Source organism: Notolabrus celidotus, chromosome 3, assembly GCF_009762535.1.
Source record: "Notolabrus celidotus isolate fNotCel1 chromosome 3, fNotCel1.pri, whole genome shotgun sequence".
Classification (NCBI taxonomy): Eukaryota; Metazoa; Chordata; class Actinopteri; order Labriformes; family Labridae; genus Notolabrus; species Notolabrus celidotus.
In genome coordinates, this window is record NC_048274.1 from 31,163,722 (window position 1) to 31,178,164 (window position 14,443).

Here is a 14,443-nt window from a genome sequence, read left to right on the forward strand (position 1 = left end):
AAAAAGCACCCCACGGGCTAGCAGTGGCTAATAAAACCACCACCCTTTATAACCTAAGACCACTTCTGACATCTCCCTTTGAGGACGAATCAAAGTGTGCAACTTTGTCCCCGCTTTAATGAAAGTACTCACATCTCTGAGCAGAAAGAGCTGTTGCTTCACGCTGTACATGGAGCGGTGAGAAATGCCAAAAGCGACCTAAATTAAGCTGCTTTCACACCTGCTTAATTAGATAATGTTGGTTGAATTTTTCATTTAGACTTGCTACACTTCACAATATTCCTCGGCATATGGCACAAACAGACTGCAGGACATATTTCAGGATCTTGCTCTATGAGTGTTTGTGTGTGTTTGTGAGTGTGTGTTTGCGAGTGTGTGTGTTTGTGTGTGCTCTTTGAGTGAATTCGTGCAGCAGGTGTCCTGAAAGCTTGAATGACATGCTTACGCACTCAGGACTAATTCAGACCACTTCAGGTAAATGAAGTATGAAAGCAGAAATGGCATTTTGCCTTTTTCCCCCTCTGACCAGAAATTCAAGCACCTCTATTGTTGGTTGAGGAGAAAAGGCTGTAAACAACTAGCCGTTCTTCATGAGACACATACACACTCACACTTTGAATAGTGGTTATACATGAAGGGTTCTCGTAGCTCCAGTGTATTAACAGCTGAAGCCGGGTTCCTCCTTTAAAAATATGGTCATTTCTTTGTATGTCAATGCTGCTCATGCAGTGATTTTATATATTCATTTATCAGAGTACATATAGGAGATATATAGAGATATTTGATGCTGTTTTTCTCTTTGCTTAAGCACTACTTTAGGTTGTACTGGAGGCATTCCCAAAACTAAATCAGTAGCTTTTAAAAGAACCAAAGACTCTGATACTATGCATCTGTATGGGCTGATTGAGGCTATTATGCATCTCATACACATCCACACTGCACCATTTGTCAACTCTGTTATGTTTTACATTCTGTGTTTGGCTGAATTGCTCACTGACAAGTGCTGGAACGGTTAGAGAACTATACCTACAATCAGTCAAAATGTAGTTTTTCTCAGCAGTTTTGAATATCAAGCATAAATGGCTAATTTAAAAATACTTTCACTGCTTCAGAGAATGAAAGTAATTGTGGTGCTAGCTGTAACCATATTGCAGGTAATGTGTAGCAAACTGCATTCAAACATGGCTTATAAGTAAAAAAAAAAAAAAAAACTTAATTGTGACCATGCACCTCATGGTAATGTAATTGGAAAGGAGGGAAGGAATGAAGATACATGTTTAGCTGTAGTCATTATTGCTCATCTCCCTGTGTTCTTGACGGGACACCTCATTAAGAATGTGTTGGCAGCAGCTGGCCTGCTATCCCACCCCATTACTGCCCCACTATGCCAAAACCTCTGCCACCAGCCCTGTCCGCCCATCCCCCACTCCAACACGTCCCTGGTGTCTCATATGACATCTGTGTCTCGAGGTCCTGTGATGGAATGCTGCTCTCCTGCTCTTCCTCCGCAGGTGCTCCCTGCTGGCAGCCATCCATCCAGCAGCCATGCTGGTGCTGTGTCGGCTGAGTGACCTGTCAGAGGCGGAGACGGAGGAGGGGGAGCGAGCGGAGTCAAGGTTCAAGGGACAACGGTTAAGGAATAAGAGAGGATTCTTGCAGCTGCTTTCCATCACTGCTTGTTTTATATACAACATGCTGGATTTAAAAATCCTCACCTCTGGGAACTCCTAAACCTGCCTCCACCTGCCTATCCTCCTCACCAAGCTCATCCTCCTCTTCCTCCAACATATCAGACAGGGGAAGGTCATGTCTGTATTTAGACACAGCTCAGGAGACTGTTGTCCCAGATGCTGCTCTCAGGTTCTGTTTGGCTCCATCCAGTAGAGACCGAACCCAAGCTGTTCTGTATGTGGGGTAGGCTTGTTGGGTTTACAGTGTTGCTAGTGTTTCAAGTTTTGAGGGCAATATACAGATTGTGTTACTTGACTTTTTTTAAGCTTCTCACAACAATGCTCCTGTATCAACCTCAAGTGTTCGCTCCATACAGCAGCAGCAGCAGCGGGAAAGAAACTGGAGTCAGATTTCACCTTTCACATGAAAGGAGAGTTGACCCAGCGGCAGTTAAACAGGCCTTTGACCAACAAGACAATGAAGGGATCCTATGTTAAAGCTTTCAGCCATCACATGGATTGAAATGTCTTGTTGTCCTGACTGCAGTGTTTTCTCTTGTCCTTGAGCGGTTTGCACAACACTGCAGTTCCTCATTTTTAATTAATGTTATGTATGAAATAATACATGGTTGCTAAGGTTGCTTACCCTGTTCACCTACTTGTGTATAGACAGAGGGTAGATAGGAAATTTGGTAACATAGGCAGGATGGTCATATTCAGCTACAGCTGGTCAGGAAATCTGACATTGCAGAGTAAAGTTGAAAGGATGTTAACCTTTTGTTGCTCTCTGTGACAGAATTTCCCAAGTACACAATGCTGAGTTTACTGACAGGTGTGGATTTGGGGTTGTAATACTGGCATGGTGCCAAAACGAGTGAACAAAATTTTCTTAACCATTGACAGTATATTCAATGGACACTGGGTCAAACTTCTCAGAGAAATGAACGCTAACATAAATCAGCATGATAGGAACTATCTATGATGTGAAAAATTTTTTTTGAAAAAATGATTTGATGTATTTAAAATTTCTAGTTTGACCCATGTTCAATCGGCTCACACATAGGAGGCGGGGTTTATCGCCTATATTGCAGCCAGTCAGTGAGGGGAGCTCCAAATATTTGGCTATATAGTCTGTGAACACTTGGTGTCCATTTCAATGCCTAAGTTTATGTTGCCATTGCAAGAATGTCACAAATAGAAGTGCTCTGAGTCGTAATTTTGTTTTGTAAAAATGATTAAACTTCCTCTTTATTGTGAAAGCCTGTCAGGGATCTAACTTGCTTTTCACAATCTTAAGCTTCATTCCTCTGCAAAACCTTGTCTTTTATCAGACTCCATAAAAATAGACACTTGGAGAGATAATAATCTACCAAAAGGTCAAGGAGTGGAATCTACATAGAGAAAAGGACACACATAACTGAAGAAAGGTTGTAGTGTCTCATTTTATTACCATAGTCACAGTTGTCCAGGTTCATGGCCACATAGGAGGTGTGAATTCAAGCAAGAAAAATAGCCCATTTCAAGACATCTGGGTCTGTCGTTGAAGAATTTGTATGCAGATCTTGCAACAGAGACGTATGCAGAAGCTTCTGGTTACAACACTGTAATAAAAATAAACCCCAATACTTCACTTAAGGCATGACAGTGAATTTATTCACCACAGTGGTTCTATAAATCACATTTAAAGACACAATTAGCATTTTCGATCGCCAAGCGCTAAGTTGTTTTGTGTATTAAAGCTATGTAATTTTTCTTTACAGCAGAAAAGCCATCATACTTCAAGTAAGAGCAGCTGAGGGACGCATTTATTCAACTGTGACGGTCCAAGAAAGCAGAGTCAAAAGATACGTCCAATTCCATTACATCATGGGCATTGCATTAAAAAGCCTTTAAGCAGTAATTTTAACATTTCAGCTGCCTCTCCTGACCTCCTTCAACTTCATATGAGCTCACAGTTGAGGAGGAACTGGCTCCAATAACATGGTGAGAAGTCAGTGCAGTGCAGTTAGTGGAGCCCCATGCCAGAAAGGAGCTCCCAGCGGCACAAAGAAGCCTCTATCAAATGCTGAACTTTTCAAAGGCTTGTTTCAGCTCGGATTTAGCAGCAGAAACATCAGTTAATACCCGGAGAAATTTTTCCAGGGGTCACCATAGCAGCAGGTGAAATCAAAATAAAACCTGGGAGGTTGACTGGAAGGGCTCCAAGAAGAGAGGAGACACAAGTTGATATATACATGACAAAAACCGAGCCAGCGCTGGACTTAACTCTAAACCCTAAATTGTTTAAAGGTAAAGTCTGAGACTCAACAATCCAGAGCTCTGCAGTGCATTGCAAGCTGAGACAGTGCCATGGAAAAGTACTGTGGAAGACAAAAAATGACAACTCCTTCTGTTTTCACTGAAGCCCAAACACACTACACCTACTGTGCTTTAAAACTAAAGTGCTTTCTATGGATTTCCACTCCACAACCCGAGCAAATCAGCTCCTGGCTGGTGAAAAAGACTAAGAAAACTAAGGGGAAATACAGCAGCTTCAAACTGAATTGCCTTTGTGCCTCTCCACGAAGTTGCAGCAGCTCATAATCTACTGACACACCACCATTATTAGACATCCTGGCTTCAGCTCTGGTGTTCAATTGGTTTGAGGTGCATGGCTTCTTAAGAAGTAAAGAGTTGTTAAAAAATCTCAAACGGACTTCCCAATACATGTCAATATTTTTTGGTGGGAAACATCAGGTTTGAATTTATGTGAAACTTATAAAACTCTAGCACATTTTTAGAAATCAAAGCTCTCAGACAAACCGAAACCACACAACTACTAATCACTTTGCAATTCACAGCTGTGCTCAAAGCTGTAATTTAGTCTAAAACTAAATAAAGACTTCACAATAAAAAAAATTCCTATAGCAGTATAAGCAATGTGACCAACGACACATTCATCCCCTGCTTTGTTCTTCTCTAAATGTGTTCTGACCACAAAATACTGAAATAATTGCACCAAGGTCACTGGATGCTCTGAAGAAGAAACTCAAGGCTGTATCAAACCGGCCTAATTCCTCTCTGTTCTCTCTGTGGAAGTAGGTAAACACTCGCTGATGAGTGAGTTCATGTCAGGAAACTCTCTGAACCTTGTTGATAAAACAGCTGTTCAATCCCAGATGGGTGGCACACGCCTATGCAAACACCCGACCGAACGAACACACATCCCACCAGGTCTTAAGCTGCCAAGAGACACAGGCAAGGCTCAAGATGATGGCAGCCAGCTCGATTGAGCGGGACTCACAATCCTCTCTCTGTGACTGACTGCCCCCACACCCTTTCAGCACATGAAAAGTTCCTTTGACTGGACGGAGGCTCAGAGGCTTTTTGTGTACACGGGCGATTGATACTTTACGAGTGTGGCTCTATGATTTGTCCCACATACGTGTGCTGGTTAACCAGTACGGTTCTTTGACAGGTTCAGGGACGATTTAGGTTATCAACAACAAAAACGACTCCACCACATCTGACCTTCTCCACAGCATCCATAAAACAGTTCTGGGTTGGGAATAACATTGAAATTGAACCATCCATACTACACAATTGTGATAAACAAAAATCATTATATTGAAAATGCTGCACTGATTCCTGTTTGCCTACATTTTATTTGAAGCACATTCTTAACAGCTGCACTACACATTGATCTACACCACTGAGGAGACTTTCAGGTTAATTCATGGCACCCTGGATGTCCTCCAAAAAGACGGTGGAGAATAAAATCATGTCTGAGTGCTGCAGGATGTTGGAGAGCCAGCAAGTACAATACAACCAAATGAAGGTTATTAATCTGTCTCAGAACATCAGTCTGTCTTAATTTATAACAAGAGGTGCTGCCAGGGGTGAAACCCAACAGTTCACAATTGCATTTCAACTCATTTAAGCTAATTATATATAAAGGTTCTTTAGAGGAGCAACTAACTGGGTGAGGAGTTGCCAAATTGAACATTTGAGTGTGTGTTTGTTACACTCATGGAGAAAAGCCTGATCTGCTGTCTTCTTAAGTGCTCTGCCTTCTTGTTCAAGTTCTAACACTTAACTTCTTCAATAGCTTTTCTGCTTTTGGCTTCATTTTCTTAACAATTCTGTCAAAATGACAGGTTACACATCCTTAAGGTTCAGGAAATCTCTTTTGTCAAGACTAGAGAAGTTTTGATTTCCTGAAATGAGCACATTTCATTTTACATGGCCAAACACAGGATCCGAGAGTCTGCAGGGAAACTATGTCTGATGTGGCTAAAGTTAGCAGAGCTAGCACCATCAGCCTTTGGTTCTCCTTGAAGGTTAACGTCCACGTGCCTGTTCTTACACAGTGCTACAGTTGAGAGGTTATATGCCGGTTAAACCAGACACAGCCTTGGTACAACTTTATCTCCATTTTCCATATCAAAACACCGACACACCATGCAGCGCGACACGATGCCATCTGTCACTGTGTTTGTTTCCATCCAGGACATATCAGCAAAATGCTGCATATCCTTTGAATCTCAAGATCTCATATCACACATTTCAGTCAGATAGACAAGAGGAAATATTCTGAACTTCATCATTGGTTTAAGCTGTTCTGTGGAACTGTTTCTGATAATAAAGATATAAAATCAAGTCAGCTTTATCCTTTAACTGCTTACTAGAAATGCCAGCTCAAACTAGATTTAGACACGTACAAAGGAACATTTAGAGGATTTACAAAAGAGAATTGAAAGAGCAGATTTTACTGGATAATTTCTAAAACATGCCCCCCGGGCTGTAAAATCAGTTGCCTATATAACAGAGCCTTGCTCTCATTAGTCCAGGCTCATCTGACAAGCACAGCTTGCATGTGTCATAATCCAGTGCAGCTGCCACCACTGACAGGAGACACCACGACAGGAGCTCGGCACAACCAAAATAGCAAAAGTCTGAGGAATAATTTTTAGGGAAAAAAGTCCTCACAGTCCTGCTGAGCTCCTATTAAGATTCCTTTGGGAGCCACCAAGTCCATTCCTTCAAGGTTCTGCTCGAGTGCCAGGCCAGAGAAAAAAAATTTTTTGCATGCAGAACACCATAAAACCTAACTTCAATACACACACTGTCATTTGCTTCTGCCATGCTACAGTTACAAAGACATTTACTAAAACATGTGAGCTGGGCTTCAGTCGTTTGAGACAGAGCGATGCCACGATGTCCTGTAAAACATGACCAACTGTGAAAGCAGTGTAGCAGAACATAAATATTACAGAGCCGTTCTGCAGGACTATAACCTACTGACAACTTTAGCTTACATGACTGACAGTGTTAAATTTGGTAGAAGCTTCACATGACAGTGATGCACCTATCTGCATGTCAGAATGAGTTATACTTGTATTGGTTTCACATTCACACAACACAGATTATTAAGATATTTTTATTATGTCCGTCCCTTTAAAATTGGTGATATTGGACATTTTGATGGTGTTTGTAGTTTCACTCAATTGACTACAAGTGAGACAGAATAACAGCCACAGTAATACGCTTTCTATTTATCACATTAAGTTAGAAGTTTTGGTTCAGTAACAGCTCAAACTGTGGACATAAACTAATCCCTCTCCACCACAACTCTGTGTTTGTGTGTGTGACTGCAAAACTGTTTCAGGCTTTGGGAGCAGAGCCAGACCTGTTGATTTCTCCACAACACAGACACCACCGCACAGCTGAAGTGTTTGTAGCTGCATAACGAGAGAGATGACAAACTAGACTCTGATGGACATGTAGCTATAGTGTCAGTCTCTTCTTTGTTTGCTTTCTTCACACTGCTGCTAAGTCCGTTAGCTCCATGGAAACTGAAAAGACTTTGCAGTCCCAGAGGTCATTAAGTCTGAGAATTCTTCAATCACAGCAGAACAGGGGAGCCTGGAGAGCAAGACGGTACCATTGTGAATTAGACATTTTGCATTTTTTCTCTTCTTAGAAGTAAAGCCACAGGAAAAACAGAAAGCAGGGGTCGTGTTTGCAGCCAAGTGTCGGGCAAAAGGTAAAATATTGTTGGTTTAATGCCTCTCAGGTTGTTCTAAAGCCTCAAAGGAGTCATCAAACAGGAAAGCACGGACAGCTTTATGGCCTCTTGACACTATTCAACGTCTTTCAAACTCACAGCAAGTTTTTCTAAGCTCTTTTTTTTTGTTCGGACATGAAAGGGGCAGCAGCAGACACAAAGAAGACACACAGCAGCCAGATTGGAAAGGTGCTGCGTCTGACATTGTTTTAGTCACAGCAGGAGCACCTCTGAAGCTGAGAGGAGTTCAGCTTTAAAGAACAGTTCACTTGATGTGAGCAGCTTTTTTGTGAACTGAACAACCATAACACAGAAAAGGCTGGCTTTCAAAGTACAGAGAAACTGATGGTTCAGGACAACAACTAAATCTATTCCCCTTTTGCACAACATTAAAGGAGAGGTTTTTCCTTTGTCCAGGGAGCAGGGTTTCCCCAGGATAACTGATTAACGGAAGAGAAAAGCCTTTATTCTCCAAGAGCACAAAATGCTCTGATGAAACTTATGGAGGGGGACTGCTGCTATAAAAGCTGAACGTTTTATCGTGAAAATAGATGGCTTCAAGTTACTCCAAATCCTATAATTACCAGTGTAAGAAAAGGAAGAGGAGTTTGCTTACACATTTCCTGAGAAGAATTTTAAAAACTTGAATCTTCTTTTTTATTATGATACTCTGACGTGATGCTTGGATTCATGTTCAAACCTGATTGAGCAATTACACTCATCTTCCCAGCTCAGTCCATCAGATTGTTATGATGGCTGTCATTTCTTTTGGAGAACATAAATATAGTCTGCTGCACAAATGAGAAGTTATATTTCCACCAGCACATACAGCCGCTACTTATTCATGAATATAACTTGTGTTTCAGTGCTTCGGCTCACTTAGAGGAAAGGCTTTTCTCTTCTGAAAGGACTGGAGAACATGTGGTGGCAAAAAAATGACACAGGTGTAGTCACATTCACCAAATCTCACGAATGGTGCCTCTGCAAGAGCAAATCACTAAAGCCTCTTTTACAAATGCACAAAACTCCACAAGCATGCACAAGCCACAATTTTCAACCTGGGTATATCTGGGTGTTCTCTTCTAACACTGCCACAAGAATTAGGGTGAGACTTTGCAGGTAAAAGTCTTGAATATTCAAAGCAAGCTATGAAATGGAAAATGTACTTGTTCATGAACGCCTCAGCTCAAAGTCTCTGCAGCCTGAACAGTGTGTGTCATGGTGCACTGAGATTTATTACAAACTGCGGTTTTCTTACGCACCATTGTATTTCATATTCCAAATTTAACTGGACTGCTTAGTGTATGCCCCGACTCCGGCACTGGTATATCTGCATGTATAAAGCCATTCTGGGAAAAATTCCAGATCCACCCACACCCCTTTAATCTCGAAGGATGGAATTCACAACCTTAATTCGTTGGACATTATGCGGTGTGTCGTCCCTAAAGTACATGACATTGGGAAAGAAAGCTTTTAGGTGTTCTGCTCCTTTTGCCCGGAACAATCTGCAGACTGATTTTAAAATGCAAAACTTAACTTTAAATCCTTACTGAAGAGTTTGGATCTAGGCTGTCTGTATGCAAATGTTTTAGCTGACTTCTTTGTGGTGTTTTTTTTTTATAGTTCTGCTGTTAGGTTAAAGGATATCAACGAAACAGCATTTTTGCTTTTACACTACATGTCGTATTCACAAAATATTCTTTCACTGATGGCAGACGCCATACTTGAAGACCGTCAGTATGAACTAATCCCATTCATATGCATCGCAGACTGCTGGGTAGCACTCGAACACTGAGCCTCTGCCTCCTCAAGTGGGCAAAGTGATGAGATTGTTCACATTGAGCAAAAGTTCACGACTTTCTAATCTGTGTTATACTATTGTTGTGTCTGTATTATGGAAATGTTCTTATACAGGACATTAAAACAGAAACAGTCCACCAATTAACAGTCCACCAGTCAAGATGTATAATTCCAAGAGAGAAACAAAGAACACATAACTAAACCTACAGGAAACTTCAAACAGACTGCGAAAATAAATCTTGGTCCTCTGACTGAGAGCAACCAGAATCAGATGAGCCAGAGAGGCTGCTTTACAGGCTGCAGAGGAGAGACCAGAAAAGTATACTTAAGTCCTGTTTCTCCTCAGCACAGCACCAGAAGCAGCTCTGATAGAGGCAATTTCATCTTAGGAGGGGGTCAGCAGAAGCCATGGACTTGTCCCTGATCCTCTCTGGGTTTCAGACCATGACCCCTGGCTTGTCTACACCAAAAACAGCACAGACTACACTACCACTAGCAACCAGCCAGACAGCCCAGTCTACGCCTCAAATACACAAGGGGCTATTTATGCCAGAAGAGTAATGGCTTTATCAGTATGTTGAGAAGTTATCAATAAATATAAGGAAAATTAGTGGATTCAAATGAATCTGACTAACTGCGGATGCTTGATATTGGCATATGATCATTTTCAACATGTGCATTGTTTCAGTGCTGCAAAACCTTGCTGTATTTTCACTTCCATTCACCTACAAAACACAGTTCAGCCAACACCATAAGGCCCTGTTTAAGCTACATAATTAAGCAGCATATGTGCAAACAAATAAAATGAAGCACTTTTCCAGATGAAAATGAAGCCAATACTCCCACCGGTTACAATAATAGTCAACTGAAACCTAAAAGCTGAAAGCAAGTGATTACACTGAGCCTAAACCTCCTAAAAGATGCACCAGCAGATGTCACGCCATCTATTCAGAGGGTATTGATCCGTCTTTAGCCCTGCCAATTACTTGTGACAAACTGCTGTGTCTGTGGGAGCAAATCATTTCAATAATTGCAGTCATTTCAACCCCCAATAACCTGGGACAGCCTGATTTAGCAGCGGAAAAAGCAAACAGGAAAAGGGTGCAAACAAGTTGCTATTTTCTAACACTGATCTTGCTATGCCGCCTCTTACACTGAGCAGCAACAAAGTGAGCCTCCACACCATCGTCACAGCGGATCAGAGGCATTTCCTAACAGGGGAGGTTTCATTAGTGTGGCAGATGAATCAAACACTTGGCCAACTGTGCAATTATCCGTCTCTTGTGGATGGAGGTTATTAGGACTTCATGAGTGATCGGAGCCCATAAATAAATGATCAGTAAACAGAATAATGTATACGACAGAGTCAGCAGGTGACTCTGCATGAGGGCCCCTTTTAACTCAACACAACATGGTGTAGACACGTGGAAAGGATTCATTTATTCTGACCTTAAAAAAGTTGTAAATGGCTTGAACACACATTTTTACAACATGTTGCATTCAAATCATCGCTGAGCTATGCTTGAAATCCTGGATGAATGAGATCTCTGCTTTCCCCCACAAACTGGAATGTAAGACCACCAGGCATTTCCAAACACAACAACACAAAGGTGGTAAGTGTGTTCTTAGCAGTAGAGTCCTCAGAGAAGACCTTAAATGGGCCAAAGAAAACAACAGTTTGTTTATGAAGTCTGGGCAATGTTGTATGTGAGGTGGTCTGTGGGGATAAAAACTCGGTGAGTGGTCTGTAAGAGCAGAGAGTGGTTGCCAAATGTTTACACATTTCCTCAAGTTATTTGCATTGTCTGCTGGGAGACAATCAGCACACAATTCCCCCTCTGGCAGGATTACTGAGATAAGATAAAGCCTAAATGGATTTTACACTCCTCTAACAGGAACTTGTTAACAAAAGACAAACTTTTGAGGCATTTTTTTAACAACTTTTTAGAGCTAAAGGAGAGGAAGTGGTGAAGAATGGCATTACTTTGAAAGGTTATATCAAAGTAAAACTTAAAAAGTGAGGCTATCTATCAAATCTGTCTCCAAACTGAATGAGACAGAGAAACTCTTGAAGTGCGGGCTTCAACTCTACCAACTTTGATAAGTTCTGGCCACAGCCATGACCTCAAAGAAATGTGTTTTGAATAAACAGATATTTTCAGAGAAGGGGACCCCACAATTAGTAATTTGAAACTCTCTCTGCGTGTGGGTCCCAGTCCAATTCTCTGGAATCAATCAAAGCTCCCAAAGGAACTCCCTGGTCCCCTTAATCTCCTGGTTTTATTACTTTCCAGACAGTCGGCCTGTTTCACCCTACCCCCATCTCTCTCTTTTGTACCGATCTCCAGCAAAGCCAAGGAGGGGCTTTTTTTTTCTCTTTCTCTCTCTCTCTCTCTCTCTCTCTCTATCTCCCCTTCCACCACTGCAGAGCGCTTTTCATGCAGGAGAGGGTCTTTCATCAAGCTCCACACGCAAACAGCTAGCACAGGCCTGTCACTCCAAGGCCTGCTGTCTGCTTTGCACATTTATCTTTCTTTGTAAGTAGCAAAATAAACTAGAAGCTTTCAAGTTTTTTAATACACCCACAAACACAAACACACACACTCATAGACACAGCTTAGTTTGCATATCACATGAATGATGAGGGGGAAAAATCTGGGCCATGTTGCACAACCCTGAATTATATTCATAATTTTTCCAGACCACATGCTGCTATATTTGATTTTATCTAACAGTTTAAATGATAAAGTTATGACTCCGTCACGGTGAGGTATGTGATAAGGGCTGCAAAGACTTTCTTCTCATGGGTCTCCAATTTATGCAGGCACAGCTTTGAGTGCAAATAACAGTCAAACACAGAGACTCAAATCAATACCACTTATTTCAGGAATCACCTCTCATATCTGTGAATCTTCTCACCAACAGTTGGAATCAGACAGAAACTGAGCAGCACACTGCAGTGCCCTCACCTCAAAACAATTAACAGAAGCACATGAATTTGGTTCTGTTTATCCATCAGCTAAACATGTATTGACGCCCAGGTAATGAGATGTCTGCTGGACTGATGATGCTGGCTTATTACCTGACAGTGAGCACTAATGAGTCTTTGCATAGTGTGTGTTTTTTAGATTCAAGTTACCGCCATGCTTTCCATTCCCATGATAGATGCGTGCTATGAATTCAAGAAACAAATGTGGCATTTCGGCCTTTCAAATCCACATGCACACGTTTGTAACACAACTCTCTCTCTCTCTCTAATGTCTATGAATTATTTGGAAGACAAACAGAGAGCTGAACACCCTTTAAGCAGACAAAAGAACACAGTGTGAACAGCATGTTGCTTTAAACAGGGCTGGCCTTTGAGTAAATAGTGTGCCTGTTATACAAAAAAGTAGCCTACTTTTAAAGTTGGTTAAATGGTGTAACAGTAGCTGATGTAGACACAGCAGAATTAGCCTCCTAGCCCCATGACTGATTTTTAAAGCCAACAGCTTGCATTCCGAGTGTCTCCCTTCTCCCCCCACCGACTCGATGCAGGTAAGTTTCCTCAATCGAGGCGTAAAGACGCACACATACGGCACAACAATTGGCTTTGTATTAGAGGAATTTACCTTTGTCGACATGCTTTGCGGCGGTGGTCTCCGTGTAGAAGAGAAAGGTAAGGCAGAGGAGAGAGAGGAGCGACAGAGCTCCCCGCTCGGCCATCACTTTTCACAAATAAATCTTTGCAGGCTTCAGGAACCCTGGAGAAGCTTTTAAAAAAGAAATCCGTACAATCCCCAGCCACCTCCTGTGAATGCACAAGGGGGAGAAAAAAAAGTTCAAAGTCCTAAAATGTGCAGAAACATCCGGAGCCAGGTACTTTTAAAACTAGCCGGATGAAACATGTAGCTCGAAAGGGAGAGCCGCAGGTTAGAGAGACTGTTTTCTCAACTTGGTCGAGGCAGAGGTCGGAGAAAAAAAAACACTGAAATCAATCCATTGCCACGGAGGCGCAGCGCAAAGGCGAGGAGATTTGCGGGCGACTGAGCACCAACACGCCTACTTTACTACTCCGGACTGTGTCAAGCGCGTAAGAGGACACAAAAAGAGCTCCGTTTGAGGAAAGATAAGATCCGAGCAAAGGAGAAATCTCCGCCGCGGCCAGCTCACTGCTCACGGACGGGACGTAAGAGAGCAGCGTGTTGAAGGGCTGGATCTCCACCGGCTCCCCGGAAAACAGGGTGTGGAGTCACACGGAAGTTTGGATCCTGGCTGGCTTTGTGCTCAGGCTAAAACTAAAATATGGTGTAGATTTCAGTCTCGAAACAGCACCTCATCTCAACACTGCAGGTCTACCTGTATGCAAAAAAGAAAAAACATTACTCACGACTTAATTTTACGGTATTATTATCTTAATACCTCAAACACACGTAGGTCTTAATCATTTCAGGAGATTTCTCTAACTAAATGTTCATTTACGCAACACATTTGACGTTTCATTTAAAAAGAACTGATTAGTACGGAAGCCCTAAAAGGACTTTGTTAAATAACTTTTATTTTCTCAGTTTTCTCAAGATAATGAGTCAATTTTTACCATTGACCTGAAGTGCAAATCACTAAGGCAATTCAGAAAACACAATGACAAATATGAGAACAATAAAAGGCATGATTATAAATAAAATAGAGTAAAATGTATTGCAACTCATGTTCTTTCAATTAAGCTGAAATTATATCTAAACAAACAAAGAACAATATTTAACACCGTTTACTACCGTCTATTATACGTTGTAAATCTTGGCCATAAAACATGATGTCAGATCATGTTCAGGAAATGAAAATGTAGATCAACTGAAGTGACTTGGTCTACTCTTCACTGCACTTGAATTGTGATGGTCCCCAAGGACCATGGAAAGGGATTTGGCCAAAACTCAGTTAAACATGATTT

At 41.6% G+C, this 14,443-nt stretch overlaps 1 protein-coding gene across 5 annotated transcripts in view; it reads right to left on the reverse strand.

Annotated features, from left to right (window-relative positions):
* The window catches only part of neo1a (neogenin 1a), a 177,416-nt gene extending 163,679 nt beyond the window's left edge, over nucleotides 1-13,737 (reverse strand). For all 5 annotated transcript variants that reach the window (XR_004630790.1, XR_004630789.1, XR_004630788.1 and 2 more), the window contains exon 1: nucleotides 13,128-13,737. Coding sequence is in view for 1 of the 5 variants with exons in the window: in XM_034680412.1 (XP_034536303.1) it covers nucleotides 13,128-13,221 (94 nt within the window). In the remaining 4 variants the exon portion in view is untranslated. The remainder of the gene's footprint in view (nucleotides 1-13,127) is intronic.
* Nucleotides 13,738-14,443: the final 706 nt, after the last annotated feature.